Source organism: Podarcis gaigeae, assembly GCF_964106915.1.
Source record: "Podarcis gaigeae genome assembly, chromosome: 12".
Taxonomy (NCBI): Eukaryota; Metazoa; Chordata; class Lepidosauria; order Squamata; family Lacertidae; genus Podarcis; species Podarcis gaigeae.
The window spans coordinates 45,894,552-45,913,354 of record NC_139688.1 but is presented as its reverse complement, the minus strand read 5'-3'; the positions used below and the strand labels follow the sequence as shown (position 1 = coordinate 45,913,354).

Genomic DNA, 18,803 nt, shown 5'->3' with positions numbered 1-18,803 from the left:
TGCCAGATGCCGTTATGGCTTGATGAACATTTGGGCTGGGGTAGGCAACTGTCAGATGGCTGTTGCAGTTGCTTGAGAGTAATCAGGCAGGACTCCAACCTGTCTTTTACAGGCTTTATTTTGGTGCAAACTACTTATAGTGAAAAGCCCCAAAGCTCATGTCTGGCTCAATCGCTAGCAGAATCCGGGAGTGGTCATCTTTTGGACCTCCCCCAACATAAGAGTTTCATTACCGCCAGACTTCTCCTTCCCTCTTTGCGACTTAGACTACAGCATAGGATGGGCGATGGCAAGGGCGTGTTTCCCTCCTGTCCGGCTTGCCCAGGAGTGGTGTTAAGGCTCCCACCAGCATCCTCTGGTCCTTACACCTCTTCCCCACCTGAGGTGGGGCTTTCCTCCTCCCTGGAAGAGGAACTGCTTCACAAGATTTTCGGAGGCTCCCTGTAACACAACTGCCCTTCTATTTCTTGCCTCTGAGCCAATGGCAGTTCCCTGACAGCAATTAACAGTGGTTAAGGAAGAATGCTGTGTTAACTTGGCTTGTAAAACAGCAAACTGTGGCTCCAGAAAATGGTTTGTTGGCAATAAGCAAACTTTAGATAAGCTGCTGTGCTCGGCTTGCATATAATGCTAAGCCACAGTATGGTTTAGTGGCTTAGTGTTTTTGTGAAAACCAGGCCATTCTTGCAAGTTTTTAGTTGTGTAAGTAGGAAGAACCACCTTTATAAACCACTTGGAGGTTTTATTCACAGTTAAGCAGTATACAGATTTTGTTAAATTAAAATAAAATGCTGCAATACATTCCTCAAAGCTAGCTGTGACACTCTGCTCTCATCAGGTGTGTTCTGAACCAAATGAACCTTTGAAAACCAAGGGGTGAAATTTGAAGCTGAGTTTTTAAAGCAGCTAATGGGTCTGTTTGTGTGCGCGCGCACATGCCTGATCTCACTTTAACCATCTTCTGGTTTTTGGGTGAGCAGGATACACTGCTCTATATACCCCTCTTCTTCTTCTTTTCTCTATAAGGGTTTAAACCTTCTCTTTTTAAATGAAAACTAAATTATCTCAATCGCCTGTGTAACTTTATCTAGAAGGCTTTTGTTTTGTTGAAGATACAGGATGGCCATATTCACATGTAATGCTAAGCCATACTACTGGCTCCAGGAGGAAGAATATGCCCACTTTCCTCCTCCCTGGCCCCTTTGGCTCAGTGTGTTATCCAAACCCAGGGTTGTGCTTGAACTCTCTCCCTAACCACAATCTGTACCCAGGGTTTGTTTTTGGCTTCGCTGCCAAGATGCACTGCCTCTCCCCAAATGAACTGACTTAGACCCTGCAATCATCACCTGAGGCCCTTCTTTGTACGCCTCCCCTGAGAGAGGTCCGGATGGTGGCAGCACGAGCGTGGGCCTTTTTGGTGGTGGCTCCCTGTTTTGGAATGCTCTCTCCAGTGAGGCTCGCCTGGCGCCTTCATTATATATCTTTAGGTGCCAGGCAAAAACATTCCTCTTCTCTCAGGCCTTTGACTATCTATGGCCTTTTAAACTGTGTGTGCGCAAGTTATTGTTTCTGTTTATTATGATGATGTGTATTTTTGTGGTTTTATATTGTAAGCTACCATGTGATCCTTGGATGATGGGTTGTATAGAAATTTAACTGATGGTGTTGATGATGATAGAACCAGGGAGTAGCAAAAGGGTTGCAAGTTCCTCTCTGGGCTTAGCACATTTTCAGTAAACCTACAGTTGTCAGCATGTAATAAATACTACTTCCCACTTTGAGTTTTGTTTGTATATTGCTCTGTTCTCATTCTGGTTCTGTTCCTGTTACTAGTATAGAATAAGTATACTGGTCAAGTGATGTTCCTCTTTTGACAAGAAGGCTTTCTGGATTTCTTGGTTAGGCAAGGGGGCTGTTCACTTAAAGGAAATGTTGCCTTATTCTACCAGTTTTCAGATTAGGCATTCAGAAGACTTTGCCAATGTACACCTTCCTGCCCTATGTATCTTATGTGCCTGCTTGGTTTTTTCAAATGAAAAAGACACTTCCCTCTTTATTACATTGGACAAAATTGTGGGAGTTATTTTCATAAGCTAAACTAGAACAAAACTAAACGTCAATTCAAAACATCAAGGAGCTGGGTTCAGGAGATACTCAGGGGTCATTCTCTGCCATTTTTCACACATCATATCCCCCCCGCCCCACAATACAGAACTTATATCATTGTATCATCATATCTGAACAAGTAGATCAAAAAGCTATTGCAAGAATGTCCATGAATGTTCCCTTCAGCCAGGTTGTCAAACCCCAATGAGCCCCAGCCAGCAGGACCAAAGGTCAGAGATGATGGGAGTTGTAGTCTGGCAACATCTAAAGGGCCCCAGGTTGCCCCAGTATCTTGCACTTTTTGTGTAAAATAAAATGCTCGTTTCTTCTTTTTCCTTCATGAAAAGTGGATTTGTTTAGAGTTCAGTAGCATGTTGCCTGAAACAAAATTAATTCCAGAGTAGTATTTTACTGTCTCTCATCCTGGTTTGTACTTTGTAGTTTCCTTGATCTCATGCAGTGACTAAAAACGGAGGTTTTGCCTTGATTGCCGGATTTATCTCAAACTCTAGCTGACTTCCAGCAGAAGCTTGTACTCTTCTAAAATATTCCCTGGTCCTTTTAATGCTAACAAGATGTAAGTGTAAAATCACAATTGTTGGTTGGTTGGTTTTTTAAATACGGTTTATTCCATTATTTTGTTTGATAATGGGGTTTGCCATGGTATCTAGACTTACAGTAACATTGCCATATCAATAATGCAGGATCATAGTATTTAACTTCTTTTCTATTTCTATGGCAAACGTGTTTTCTGTGGATCTCCAAGTTAGTATTTCTGATTTAACAGGAGAGGGGGAGCAATGGTGAATTTCATCTATTCCAATATTGGGGTTGTCAGACTTTTCTTGAACTTTTGTGTAACATTCAAAACAGCCTAATCTGGTGGACAGAAAGTCTTAAGCATATAGAAATATTTACATCTTCATAAAAATAGTTAGCATTTATTGGACATCTCACAAGTTTTAATTTGTGCATTTTTAATGTAAAAGTGGAGCTGTCTGTCTCATATTTATTTTATAAAGCCAGAAGAGGTTATTACTTGCTGATATTGTTCTTAAACAAAGCTAAGATTATCAGAAGTGAAGTATACAACAGATGCTGTACTGGAAATCAGACACCACAATTCACTGTGCAATTGTGGTCATGCAGATGTCTAGCCTCTCTGACCTAGTTTCATGCAAAACTGATTTAATCCTTCCTAGTCCTAATTATGGGGTTGCTAGTATGTGACAGGGATAGAGAGATTCCTACATATGTAGGGTAAGGTCACAACAAGGATTTTCAGAGACTACATTGTGATGAACTGGTTCCTTGGGCAGAGTCATAGCTATGGGGCGTCTAGCTGGGTTTTTTACCCCTGGTGAAGCCGCCAGAGGAGGGCCATTGATGCTCCCAACCTGTATGTATGTGTGTGTGTGTGTGTGTGTGTGTGTGTGCGTGCGCGTGTGCGCAAATTTGCATGGGGGGGGGTACCAAACTGGGTTTTTGACCCATGTAAAATAAAGCCTAGTTTTGTCCCTGCCTTGGGCAATGTGAATCTGCAGTTATATAGTCCAGCTTTACATGAATCTTGATTCATTCTCTCTCACATTGGAAGTGAATATTGGCTAGGTTGCCATCTCTTGTCGTAGGCCACTACCAGATTTCACAAGGTGAAGTTTCAATTTAATTCTCCCTATTGAGATAAGAAATATCAGTGTCATATACAGTTCTCTTCTCTTGTCCATATTTATGTCATTTCCTCTGAACTGAGAATGTCCTTGTTGACTTTCAGTGTTTCTCATTGTCAGTGCAGTGCGATTTATTTTGAGCTGAGAGCCAACTTAGTTTAGCCCAGAACTGAACTGCTTCCACACACTCTCTTTTCCCAGTTTGTATCAAAATGAATTTGCAAAGAATAAAGTATGCCTGCATCATTAACTTGTGTTAAGCGCAAAGCACCTGTCCTCTAAAGCAGTGTTGTCCTTTAATACCTGTGTATAATGACACTTCCATAAACCAAAGAAATATTTTGATTTACATATCATGAAAAGATGAGCTATACAAAAGTTGTCACACTTCTCAATATTTTTCTCTCCTTTTTTCTTTTTTGCTTTAGGATTCAAGTGCCCTGTTTGTTCCAAGTTTGTCTCTTCAGATGAAATGGATTTACATCTTGTGATGTGTTTGACAAAACCAAGGATAACCTACAATGGTAAGAAAGTAAGCTAATTACTGCTTGTAGTACGTAACTGAATTAAGATCAGCTGTGAACTAAGTTGATACAATTATTTAAACCAGCAAATACAAAGAACTATTTACTAATGCTTACTTGACACTGATAAAAACCTCACATTTCTGCTGACCCATTCTGTTAATTATTTCATCCATTTCATTTCTAGTCTACCCTTGATGCCTCTCTTAAATGTTTTTGTTTTCATTTCATTCTTCAAGAGCCATAATCATTCTAGTTGGGAAAATAGTTGGGATACAATTATTGTTTGGACATAAAATCTTGGTATTTCAGTCGTGCAAGTCAGTCTTTTCTAGTTTCCTTTTTGGTGTTGTCTGAACGGGGCACAAAAATATCTCCTTCCTCTGGAGTAGAGTACTGAAAATGAAAATTGGTTATATCAGAAATCCATCAAGGTTAAAACAAAAAGTTGTGTCAATATAGCAGGTCATTGAAGAGCAGATACATTTGTGGGTCACAAACAGCAGATTTAAGCTAGTAAACCAGGAGTTGGTGGTTCTGTCTGTTTTGTTCCCAGATTCTTTTATCCAGATGCACACTTACTTAACTTCTCGTAAGAGTACAGAAATAATATAATTAACAAATAATATTTTAGCACTGAGCAATCCTGAGCAAATTCTGAGCAAAACATTGGGTTCAGATACACCCCTCCCCTTTTGCCCTCTTTCTCCTGTGTGGCCAGAAGAACAACTTCTACTGAGTTTACTTTCAATTTAAAAGGATCTCATCATAATGTTATTTGGAAACCAGGAATCCTGGTTTAATACAAACAGTAGTTGCCAAACAATATAACTTGCATCACCCATGGTTTGAATTTGGTTTGTTTAGGAATTAACCATTGCTTTAAACTAGGATTCCTTGTTCACATAACGCCAAGTCGAGAATATTTGGAAATAAAAGTAAGCACTACAGAAGTCTTTCTTGTGGCTGCGTGGAAGGAATAAGGGGGGGCGATGTGAGCCCAGTGCTTGCTTGGGTTCAGTGTGTCTCATCCATATAATGTCAAACTATGGTTTAGCATTTTGTGTGATCCAGTGAGTCCCATTGTATGTACTTTTTACTTTCTGTGGTCAAACATTGGGTCCCTATCTTTTCCTTAAAACTACAATGTGGAGAAGTGTGTAGGCTTGAGGGATATACTGTATAGATACAGGAATATTTCTGTTGCATAGAACATGGGTTAGAACATGTGACAAGTGGTTCCTTTTTATAACATCTGAAGTTCTCAGACCACACAAAATGTTGTGTTTTAGGTAAGTATTATATGTTTGTTTAATTTTGGGATACTTTCTGTTGTAATGTACATAAAGGTTTTTACTTATATTTGATAGTTTTCTAACATGCTGGTCAATCGGTGCAATTCATTCTCTCCCACAACTATTAAATTTCCATATTTTCCACTACACTCAGTGATGTTTGCAGCCTTTTACAACTATGCTAAGATAATGTTTCGGGTCTCTTGCTGTCTTGCCCAGTATGTAAAACATGCTATTTTACAGGGTTTTAAAATTATTATTCCATTGGTGAAGGCATTTAGTCTAGAGAGAGCCTTGTCCTATTTGACTCTTTGAGAACTGTTGTGATCTTTTTAGATGGTTAGATATTAAATAAGCCATTGTGTAACGTGGATTTTAAAACAGATTAGAAATGTAAAGCTATTACAGTAAGGAAGTTTGTAAAGCTACTATACAACCACAATAGTGTTTAGTATGATATTCTTAGAAGACAGATCAAACCTGTTGGTGCTAGCAGTTCATGCAGAACACCAGCCGTATCTATTTAGCCTCATTGTTGCCCCATGTGAAGTATAAAGCCACACTAGAAAGAAGTTATCCACCTCTGCTGCTGTTGATTGCAAGGGAAGATAAACAAAGCAGCCTTTTCTAAGGAAGGTTGCGACTTAGCTTTTTGTGCATATAGCCAGGCATCCACAAATACATGTGTGGATTCATAATACATCTTTCCAATGTCAAATGCTTCAAGCAGGGAAGCAGTGCTATCAAATCTCATTAGCACTGAGGGTTGGAGAAGGTTAAAAAATGGCACAAATCCATAAGGCTCTTTTATTTCCTTTTTTTTTTTTTGTGCCACACTGCAAATGAGAGGAATCCTGTCTCTTCCCCACACTCTCTGCACATCCTGGAGGAGCTGGGATGGGGAAAGATTTGTGGGCAACCACACACCCAGGCTGGCTCATAAGCCAAGACTACCATATTTTTTTGCTCTATAAGACTCACTTTTTCCCTCCTAAAAAGTAAGGGGAAATGTGTGTGCGTCTTATGGAGTGAATGCAGGCTGCGCAGATATCCTAGAAGCCAGAACAGCAAGAGGGATTGCTGCGCAGCGATCCCTCTTGCTGTTCTGGCTTCTGGGATTCAGATTTATTTTTTCTTGTTTTCCTCCTCCAAAAACTAGGTGCGTCTCATGGTCTGGTGCGTCTTATAGAGCGAAAAATACAGTATCTTGGTCAATTGTTGCATGTAACCACCTCATAACACCTCATTATTGCACTAACATACCTGATCAGAAATCTGAGAAAGTAGGAGGGTGCATCATGTATCTTCACCACTCTGATTTGAACAACAGGGTTACTGAGTAGCTGCACATCATAGAAAGTTTCTACCTAGTCCTCCACATTCTCCCAGTCTCAGAGCCTGAAGCATGACACTTGCTACAAGGTATATTGTGCTGAAACTTTGGTTTCAGACTGCTTCTCTTCTTTCATTTCCTTGCTCCTCACAAAAAAAAAGACCCTGAAAATAACCCTTACTTAGCAATATGGAAAGACTGTAGCCCAGCTTCCACTCAACAGCAAAAACAATGGCTTCATGATCCACTGTGTTTTATGAACAGGAAGCTGATCACTGCCCCTAAAGTGGCGATTCAGATGTCAAGTATGATACCAGTAACAAGGTTCCCTATTTGGAGAATGCGCCCCCCTTGCTTGCTTATTATACTGTGTGTAGCTATAATCTGTATAGCTTGTGCAATTCTCAAGAGTTTTCTACTTGCATATTACCCTTCTGATATGCCTACCTTGTGCTATTTCTGGCTTCTAAGGTAATGGCCTTTTAACTACAGCCTGGTGCTGAGGAGTTAAAACTATTAGTGATACACTCGGTTCTGAAGAGATGGAATAGAGGGGCAGGAATAGCTTTTCATTTCTACTCTGTTCAAGACACTGGTGTATAGTTGTGCTGAATTTCATTTTCTTTAAATGACATGGTGGTTATACTCTCTGCAATTTTTTTTTTTTAAGTCAGTACTCAGAAATGCTGAGCTCCATGACCCTCATAAATAATAGAAATTGAGCAAGTGTGCATAGTTTTTCTTGATTTACATAATTGTTTCTACTGTTGCAAATCAAAGGAGGGGCTAACAACCCAGCAACCCAGCACACTGAGTCCTTCTCAGCCAGTTTTCTTCATTCTGAGATTTTAGCTGGCACACTTTGCAACATTTTCTAAAGTTCTAGAAACTTTTTATTTAAAAAAAAAAAAAAGAGATTTGCAGGAAGCTGCTTTCTGCACTCTCTACCACATTGTAGAATTGCACCATATGGAGTCCTGAGGAGGGTGCGACACACATGTAGTAGTAATTCAATCGGAGGCATTCCTTCCTTCTTCAGGCCTATATTTAATTTTATTTCCTGATAGTGGGGAGTGCCCAGTGCTGCCCAGGAATTTTTCAAAAGCAAAAAATATTGGAGACCAGCATCCAAGTATCTTTAAAAGCTGCTGTCCGCACCTTGGGAACCCTTGTACTTAGTTAGTGATGCTCTCTAAAGATGTGTCCGAATTGAAAAGAGAATGAACAGACAGACAAACCACTTTCCAAAATCCATAGTAGATGACATGCTAATGTTGTGCCGTGCAGTGATGACCCACAAAGGGTTAGAGCCCCAGAAGACTACATAGGCTCCTGGGAAGGTTTGCATAATGCACATCATATTCTGATGGTTTGGATGATGTTTTCCACGTAGAACCTAGGTCCTACTAACTAATGATTGCCCTAAAAAGTAGAGAATTGACCGGATGATTTCCATTATCTAGGATTTTGAAATGGATTATTTAGAGGAGAAACTGCCTTCTGAACTCTGGAGCGGATAGTTACCTTTTTGTGCCTTACTGAAAGCTGTTTCAGTCTCTGTCTAAGTGATATCTCAAGCAGCTCTGTCGTGTGGTCTCTTGCCTTAGTGTAGTAAATGTTCTTGAGCATGATATGCTATACAGCATGACAGAAAACAGCACAAAACTCAAAAGAGAAAGCTCTAGGGCAGCTTGCTGTCTTGTTCAATTTGGAATGTTAATTCACTCACAGGCAAGGATTCAAGGTTATAAAAACCTGAGCACTGTGCTTTGTACCCCTACAAGTGAAGGTCCAACATGCCTACACCAAATGTTGGCAGTCCAGGAATCACAAAATGTTGTACTTTATCCTTTGACTCTTGGAATAAGAGTCTTCTTCTTCTTCTTCTTCTTCTTCTTCTTCTTCTTCTTCTTCTTCTTCTTACCCTGCCCATCTGGCTGGGTTTCCCCAACCACTCTGGGCTGCTTCCAACAAAATATTAAAATATAGTGATCTGTTAAACATTAAAAGCTTCCCTAAACAGGGCTGCCTTCACATGTCTTCTAAAAGTCTTGTAGTTATTCTTTTTGACATCTGGTGGGAGGGCATTCCACAGGGCGGGTGCCAGTACTGAGAAGGCACTCTGCCTAGTTCCCTGTAACTTGGCTTCTCGCAGCGAGGGAACCGCCAGAAGGCCCTTGGCTCTGGACCTCAGTGTCCGGGCAGAATGATGGGGGTGGAGACGCTCCTTCAGGTATACTGGGCCGAGCTGTTTAGGGCTTTAAAGGTCAGCACCAACACTTTGAATTGTGCTCGGAAACGTACTGGAAGCCAATGTAGATCTTTCCAGAGCGGTGTTATGTAGTCTTGGTGGCCGCTCCCAGTCACCAATCCAGCTGCTGCATTCTGGATCAGTTGTAGTTTCCAGGTCACCTTCAAAGGTAGCCCCACATAGAGTGCATTGCAGTAATCCAAGCGAGAGATAACTAGAGCATGCACCACTCTGGCGAGACAGTCCATGGGCAGATAGGGTCTCAGCCTGCGTACCAGATGGAGCTGGTAAACAGCTGCCCTGGACACAGAATTGACCTGTGCCTCCATGGAGAGCTATGAGTCCATAATGACTCCCAGACTGCACACCTGGTCCTACAGGGGCACAGTTACCTGATTCAGGACCGGGGAGTCCTCCACACCTGCCCGCCTCCTGTCCCTCAAAAAAAGTACTTCAGTCTTCTCAGGATTCAACCTCAATCTGTTAGCCACCATCCATCCTCCAACCACCTCCAGACACTCACACAGGGACTTCACCGCCTTCACTGGTTCTGATTTGAAAGAGGTAGAGCTGGGTATCATCCGCATATTGATGAACACCCAGCCCAAACCTCCTGATGATCTCTCCCAATGGCTGCATGTAGATGTTGAAAAGCACGGGGGAGAGGACAGAACCCTGAGGCACCCCACAAGTGAGAGCCCAGGGGTCTGAACACTCACCCCCCACAACTTTCTGAACACGGCCCAGGAGGAAGGAGCGGAACCAATGTATAACAGTGCTCCCAGCCCCTCTAGACGGTCCAGAAGGATGTTATGGTCGATGGTATCAAAAGCCTCTAAGAGATCCAGCAGAACTAGAAAACAGCTCTCACCTTTGTCCCTAGCCCACTGGAGATCATCGACCAGTGCGACCAAGGCAGTTTCAGTCCCATGATGAGGCCTGAATCCAGACTGGAAGGGATCCAAATGGTCTGCTTCTTCCAGGCGTGCCTGGAGTTGTTCAGCAACCACTCGCTCAATCACCTTGCCCAAGAATGGAAGATTTGAGACTGGGTGATAGTTGGCCATATTGGCAGCATCTAAAGATGGTTTTTTAAGAAGCGGTTTGATAACCGCCTCTTTCAGCACGTCTGGGAAGGCTCCCTCACAGAGAGAAGCATTCACCACCCTGCGAAGCCCATCGCCCAGCTAGCTTTTATAAGCCAGGATGGGCAAGGATCAAGGAGATAGCTGGTTGGTTTCACTCGTCCAAGCAGCCTGTCCACATCCTCAGAGGTAACAGATTGGAATTGATCCCACGCAACTTGACTAGACAGGACTCTAGCATGCTCCCGCCCCGGCCCTGCTCCCATGGTGGAGTCTACCTCTTCCCGAATCTGAGCGACTTTATCAGCAAAAAACTTTGCAAAATCATTGCAGGAGATCATGTGGCCCGTACTGGGCCCCGATGTAGCAGGTGGTTCCGCTAAATTGAGAGCCACCTGAAAGAGTCTCCTGCTGCTGTTTTCTGCAGATGCAGTAGAGGCGGTGAAGAAAGTCTTCTTTGACGTCGCTATCGCCACTTGGTAGGCTCGACATTGAGCTCTAACCCATGTCCGGTCAGCTTCAAAATGAGTTAACCGCCACCAGCACTCTAGCCATCTCAGCGATTGTTTCATTGCCCTCAGATCCATGGAAAACCACGGGGCTGTCTGGGCTCCATGCAATCGGAGAGGGCGCTTCGGAGCCAAACAGTCAGTAGCCCTGGTTAACTCCACATTCCAGCGGGCCACCAGGGAATCAGCTGAAAGGCCATCAACATGGGATAAAGCATTCCCTACCACTCTTCGGAAACCATTTGGATCCATTAAGTGGCGGGGGCGGACCATCCAAATCGGTCCCACCTCCCTGCAGAAAGGGTCGCGGAGAAGTCCAGCTGCACCAGGAAGCGATCAGGCCATGGCACTTCTTTAGTTTCACTTTTACTTACTGTCAGATCACTAACATCCATAGAGGTGAACACCAGGTCTAAGGCATGTCCGTGACTATGAGTTGGGCCAGACTTATTCAGGGACAGCCCCATGGAGGCCATGCGTTCCACGAAATCCCAAGCAGCCCCTTGTAAGGTTGTGTCAGCGTGGATGTTAAAAACCCCTAGGACAACCAAACTAGGTGTCTCCAGGAGAACATCCGCCATGACCTGAAACAACTCGGATTCCTCCTTGGTACAGGAATCCTGTACTTGGTACAGGAATCCTGTACTTCCCCTATTGCCCAACTTCAGAACATGCACTCAGAGAACTAGGTCTTCCCAATAGGACGCCTGGTGCAAACTAATGACTTCCTAAAAATCTCTGCAAACCCCTCCCCCCAAGGCATGGGTTGCTGTGCGTAAGAGAAACCTGGTAGACAAGCAGCGCCAAGGACAGGCCCATCTGCTTCATCCAACCTAGTCTCTGTTACACATGCCAGGTCACGTCCTCCATCCATGATCAAGTCATGGATGGCAGTAGCCTTATGAATCATTGACCTGCCATTGCACAGCAGCACCTTCAGGTCATGTGGGTATCCCTTGCTGATTCCAGTATCCGTCCGGACAAGACCAGACCCGGAGTAAGGGATAGTCCTCAAATAACGACTAAACCTGCCTCCTCGGTAATGACATGGTCTCGTCTTAGCGTAACTCCTCCTCCTACCCATGATCACTGAGATCAGTTTTCCCAGTTGGAACCTATTTTGATGGGCATTGTGAACAACAGGGCCCATTATGAGCAACAGCTCATGCACACACAAATCAAGCAAAATAACAGTTGCAATTCTGGATCATTGGTGCTGGAGAAATGTTTTATATACTTAGGCAGCAGCATTCATATTTTGGAGCCAATATCATACATTTAGAGGCAAGCTCTCTGAAGACAGAACAAACGTTCTGAACTTACTGGCACTAGCACAACATTTCTAGGAATCTGAGCAACTAGGCGCCTAGGAGTTTTCTTCGGGTGCTGCATCTGCTGTCTTGCAATTAGTTGAGTCCTTGGAAAGGCATTACACATGCTATAAACAACTTGAATGAAACTCTGCATTTTGCATTTTATAAATTTATATTTTGTAAGATGGAGCATGGTTGGGTTCTGCTGCAATTGGGAGCTTTGGGGTGCTTTGTTTTCATGCCAGATGCAAACCTTAGGTTAGGATGGTCTAAAATGTACACATGCAGTTGTGCATTCCATATGCTCTTAAAATATGCTGAGAGAAAGAAGTAGACCCAAATATAAGATTAATTTAACAAGGTTTGAATGTCGCTACTTCTAATTCTTTTAAAGCTGTCACATGGGTAAATGCAACTGATTTAAGTTAGCTGCAGACTCTGACCCATTATTTTCTGCTTTGACTGTTCTTGAGGTTCTTATCAGGGCCATTAGGCTTAGTTTGGTTTTCCTTTCTCCTCATTCTCCAGTTGATTGTCTTGTTGTAGTTCTTGCCCCTCACAAGATCCATTCTTTGAAATTTTCCTGCTTCTGTTTTCATATAACAGTATCTAATCTCTAGACTCAAAGGCAGACTTCAGCCATCATGCAGACTAAAGTACAGTATTACAAATATGTAATTGGGCGATACTGCATATTCATTAGTTGGGTGAGTCACCCCTGACCTTGCTGCCCTGCTTCCCAATGACACTTGCTTCTTCCACTGTTTGCTAACCCTAGTTTCTTGTCTTGCAGTGTCTTCTATAATAACTCTTAGATTTGATTTCACCATAATCATGTAACCAGTTTTTAAAATTGCACCTTTATAGGGTGATATTCAACTATGTTTTATTCAGAGATGTTTCTACATCTACACAACAAAAGCCAGAGTAGCTGGTCTGGTCTGTTAAGACTATTCCACGCAGGAATAGTAAAACAGTTGTATTAGAATTAACTGAAAAACCACAAGCTTGTACAAGTACATTGTGGTTTTGGTTGGTATCAGTAAAGCTTTTGATTTACTAACCCTAGGTAGAATCCCACACATTAAGCAAATAATAAGCCCTTGAGCAAATGTTTTACTTTTGCCATTAACTGAAATGCTTCTGCCATTGGAATTGATAATCTCACAAATACGAATGAGTTGCTAAGAAAGGAATGCAAAAAGTCACTAAAAACAGTTCAGAGAAAAAAGGGTGTGGAGCTTTTGCACGTGTAGATTTACAATACAGTATGCGTACATTTTCTTATGAGAAATGCACAGGGATTGTTTTCTGTACCTCGTGATTCTGCTGGATAAGAACTACCTGGAATGTCCTACACTTAATCAGTTTCTAACTTTAAAGGTCATTCCGAGGATGTCATAAATTGTGTCTGCAACTGCTGCAGTCTTATGACTGCTAGGAACTGTACCTGAGGGCAAACCCTGAGCCTTATCTTTCACTATGTTTATGGAGCGATTTTATTTGATTGACCATATAAGCATCTCACAAGAGACCACAATTATTTTGTTGATGTAGCTCTTTGAATCAATAAAAGCAGTTTTCTTTTTCAGGGTTTCTCTGTCCTTATGACTGTATTTTGTAGGTTTGCAGTTCTTGTACCTTACATTGCAGCCCTATGTATGTCTGCTCAGAAATCTGCTTAATGGAGCTTACTCCCAGTTAAGTGTGTATCAGATTGCAGCTTTAATCAACATTAGTCATAATTGGAGCAGACCTATTGAAAGCAATAGGTTTAAGTTTAGGTCTGTTGCTTTCAAAGGGTCTAAGCTGAGTGTGAGTTTTTGGTATACTGTTAGCTAAAGTGTTTTGGTGTTTTTTTAAAAAATAAATAAATCCTAAAGCTGTAATTGATCTTTCACAATGTGGATTTTGTTTGAAATGTGATGTGGTATGAGTCAGTAGCAAAGGAAATTCTTGACTTCAGCATTTTCTGCAACAGCTTAGACACCAGATAGGGTTGCAATTTATGCCTGCCTCAGTCTTTTCCAGGGTTGTGACTCTGTGACAGAGTTACGCATACTGGAATGATCTTTTCTATTTCAGATGAAAATATAGTACTGTTAATTTATACCTATTTTTGTTTTTTAAATCAATTTTTATTGCAGGAAGTGGTGTATATGTGTTGCTGGTTTGATTATGTTAAAATCCAAGTAGGAATTTCTGAACTATTGAGAAGGATTTTTGATTGGAAAATGCTTGCTGCGCCAAGACGGGGAATTGTGACATTGTTTAACATTGTAGCTTATTTCATACAGTGTTGACTGTTTACATTTTTTACACTGGAAACACCCAGTGTTTCCATAATTTGTATAACAGTGTCATCTTACTTTCAGGGGTTTAAGCTAATGTGTTAATCTTACCTTTGAAATGCTTATATAAGGGCACTGGTTGCATCCTGTTGAGGAATTGTGTACAAAATGTCAGGCTGAGAGATATGGTGGAATACAGAACCTAACATCCACAATAACAATGGAAGGGGTACCTGAACAGTTGTGTACACATGCAACTCAACTGGAGTGGTCTCCTAATGGATGTGGCTATGCAGGTTTTTACCATAGCAAGTCTACATCCAAATACTACAGAACTTGCAGGATTACATCTATTCCTATTGGTCCCCATTTTCAATATTTCACAATGGAGCTTCCCCTTTGAACAACTTCAAAGGGGAAGCTCCATTGTGAAATTTTTAAACTATTGTGGTACCTCTAGTTACAAACTAAATTCATTGCAGAGGTCCGTTCTTAACCTGAAACTGTTCTTAACTAGAGGCGTGCTTTCGCTAATGGGGCCTCTTGCTGCTGCGCCGCCAGCACATGATTTCTATTCTCATCCTGGGGCAAAGTTCTCAACTTGAGGTAACTCCTCCAGGTTAGCGGAGTTTGTAACCTGAAGCGTTTGTAACCTGAGGTGTTTGTAACTCGAGGTACCACTGTATAATGCATTAACAACTTTTTTGTTGCATCTTACATTTTACTTGGGTGACAAGTAGCATTCATTTTCCTCTTCTAGGTCTGCCCTGTAGTAGATTTCTTTCTGGCTACAACTCTGTGGAACTTTTATTTCACTGGGTGGGTATTGTAGACTGAAACACCTGGTGTAAATCCTTTAGTTGTGAGTCAAAACAGAGGCAGTTCCACACAAAAACATGTAGATACATATAGTTGTCAGTAGGTTTCCAACAGAGGGTGCTTATGTCCATAATGTTTTTCCACAGTAGTGTCTAGAAAATTGCTTGTTGATAAACTGGTCCAGGCTCACAATGATGGTGAGTTGAATTCCTAGTTGAGTTTCCCAAGTGTTTCATTTCCATTAGTCAATCTGAGCCTGGACTAGTTCATTCAATGGGACACTCTGGTGCTACTGCTTTCATTTTGTTTAATCACCTTCCGTAGACATACCTTAAGGTGATATACAAAATACAATAAAAACAACACAAGCAAATCCTAAGCAGCCAGAGAGCTGTCCATCTAGCTGCAAAGCTTCCTTGAACAAAAATATATTCAATAGCTTCCAGAAAGTACAGTGTGTTTGTCATATAACGTGACAGGAATACCGCTCTAAAAAACTGGTGCAGCCTGCTCCAAGTTACTGTGGAATGGGCTTCTGATATCTTTGGAACTTGAAGGAGGAGCTCTTCTGAAGTCAGCAGCGACCCACTTAGTATATACGGCATGAGGTTGTCTCTCAAGTAACCTGGTCCTGAGTTGTAAAGGATCTGACAGTGGCAATGCCTTGAATTTGATCCAGTAGCGGAGTGGCAGTCGGTGAAAATCCTTCAAGCCAGGTTTTATGTCCTGGCAGCAGTTTGCCCCCACAAGCCACCATATTCTGCAACAGATGAAGCAGAGCCCAGACCAAGGGGAGCCCCCCATGTATCCCCATTTGTTGGAAACCTCCTGATTACTACACACACACACACACACACACACACACACACACACACACCACTATCTTCCACTACTGCAATTACTCAGTATTCCCCCTTATATTGAGGAGCCCCACACCTCGCTGTGAGGGACATGGCTGTCATGGACATTGGGGGTGGGACTGGACTAGCTAGCATGGATCCCTTGTGCATGTTTTCAGTGCTTTTGGTTTCCTGTAAACACCCCCAAAAGTCTTCTCTCTAGGAGGTTCAGATCACCCCGGTGTCAGTATCTTAGTAGTTAGGACTCTGAACATGGGTGCTGCCTTAGCTTCTGCCTTCGTAGCTACTTCCCCTCACAGATGTATATTGGCTTGGTTTCCGTGCAACGCTGAATCAAACCATGACTTGGTGCAGGCTCCCAGAGAGGAGATTGTGGCTCACAGCTGCGTTGCTCTTCCTCCGGTCTCGCTGCTCTGAACCAAGCCACAGTTTGGTTTAGTGCATTGTCTGAACCCAGGCACGTGATTTGTCTTGCTCCAGGCAAGCCACAAGTTGTAAACCGAGAACAAATCTTGGCTACAGCTCATGACAAACCACTAGCCTGGGCTCAGATGACATGCTAAGCCAAACTTTGGTGTAACTCTCACAGTGAAGACAGCTATGACACCTGAGGGCTTAACAGTGCCTACCAAGTGACAGTGAAAAGGAGTTATTTCAAACTACAAAAACTTGTTCTGCAAGTACACTGGTTTGTCTATAAGGTGCTAGAACTGTTTTGCCCTGAATCAGCCCATTGATGTATGTAGCTCAGTACTGTCTAACCTGGCTGGCCCTCCAAGGTCTAAGGTAGAGACATTATTCAGACCTGCCTGGACCCTTAATTGGAGATGTTAAGGTTTGAATTTTGGTCTTCATGTACGCAAACCATTTTTCTTTTGTGAAGTGATTTAGTGCTATATTTTTTGAGGTCTAAAACTTTCAGGGAAGTCATATGTCTTTTATATTGGTATTCCCGTCTTCATTGTGGCTCTATGAAAGCACTCAGAATGGGTAAACATCCTCAGAACAATGCTTACATGCAGCATTGGCCACCTTCTGGAGTTCACCCTACTCTGCTCTCCATGTGTTTGCTGTAAATGTCTACTTTGGATGTGTGCTTATAGGACCCCTCAAATGAAAACGTAAGATCCTAACTTAGGGTCATTTGACTGAAAGGCAAGAATAAATAACACCCTATTTTGGGAGGTACGGTTCTACAGGTACACATGCCAACAAAGAGAGGTTGAGGCAAGCATGACCGTATTAACTCATCACAGTCCTTTGACTTACCAGGAAGAAAATGCACTGTTAACAGCCATATTGAAGTCTTGCTAAATGTGTAAAAATAAAGCTACAGACAGGTTTGAAGCTTGTCCTTTGTTAAGAGGAAAATCAAAACATCCAGAGCTTCTTGCCATAGCTTGGTTGGAGACAGAATGCTGCTGAATCCCAATTGTTGGAAATTTCAGGAGGAGAGAATGTTCTTTTCCTTGGGTCCTGCTTGTGGGCTTCCAATAGATATCACTTTGGCACTCTGAGCACAGGCTACCGGACTGGAAATGCCATTTGCCTGTTGCAGCAGGCTCTTCTTAGATTCTTCCGTATGTTATAACTTTCATTAGGCTATGCCACTTGCATTGTTTTACATTTTACTAATGTATCAGATTTTAAGACTGGTTTGATCATTGTCAAATTATATTTGTATGAAATCGACTTGACATACAAGATGTTTGCTTAATTTACCAGTATCAGTGACTGCAGTACATAATTAAAAATACAACAAGCTTTCTCACTAATTTTACACACACTTTATTAAGCGTCTCTCTTTTCTTTGCATGCAATAGAGTTCTGCTTTGAGGACTTAAGCACTGGAGTCCATTGTTGCTTGCCCTGGCATGTAAAATAAGCACAAAGGAGAAGAAGTTTGGGGGGGGGTGTCAAAATGTCAGGCACTTAAAAAAAATCTAAATGTTACGGAAATTAGAAGTATCTCTGCAACTTAGGGCAACTGTCACTGGCCAAGGAATAGCATTTTATTCTCGGTGGCTTCTGTACTATTACTAAAATAAAATCTATTATCACTCTTGATTTTTCTAGGGGAGTGCACATTGTGTGCTGCTTTTGTGATGGTCTGCTATCATTGAGGGTTCAAGAACAAAAAAGTATTCAGGTAACATGCCTGATCTTTCATCAGTCAAGTTGTAGTGCTTGTCTGTCTCTCTCCTTCCCTCCCCCTTTCCGCCCCCATTTCCACTGAAACAGATGAATTGTTTTGGATGCTTCGTCTGAATGGCAAATATTTCTGTTATGAAGCAGAGCATGGAATCCTGTTGGATGCTTTCATTAAAACCAATATATATTGCAGATAACAGGCTTTTGTTTTGCTGTCTGCTTTACTCATGCTGCCTTGACCTACATTAGTATAGACGTTTACTAAGAAGAGCTTTTTATTTTGCATTTTGGGTGCATGAAAGCTACTGATTCCAGACTTGATATAATTGTCTACAGAAGCACCTAGTATATTGAGTTCACTGACGCACAAGCAGCATTTAATTGATTGGCCTTTAAATAGCTATCTCCTTTTCTCCAGTGGTAAAATCTTTACATACCCAGCTACTAAATATCAAAGCATATAATAAGTTATGCCTAACTAGCCTCCACCGTAAGCAGCTGAACCTGAAGTTGGTTTGAGCAAGGCCAGGTCAGATGTAGGAGAGAACTCTGGGGTTTCTATTTCTTTATCATAGATCTTGCTAAGCAAGGGTGTG

At 42.0% G+C, this 18,803-nt stretch overlaps 1 protein-coding gene across 2 annotated transcripts in view; it reads left to right on the top strand.

The window, feature by feature from the left end:
* ZNRF2 (zinc and ring finger 2) overlaps positions 1–18,803 on the top strand; it is a 56,563-nt gene that overhangs the window by 25,484 nt on the left and 12,276 nt on the right. Inside the window, exons 2-3 of one of the 2 annotated variants that reach the window (XM_083706100.1) lie at positions 4,205–4,300; positions 18,133–18,205. In XM_083706100.1, coding sequence (XP_083562226.1) covers positions 4,205–4,300; positions 18,133–18,179 — 143 coding nt within the window. In that variant the 3' untranslated portion in view covers positions 18,180–18,205. The remainder of the gene's footprint in view (positions 1–4,204; positions 4,301–18,132; positions 18,206–18,803) is intronic. The other variant, XM_083706099.1, reaches the window with a different exon arrangement.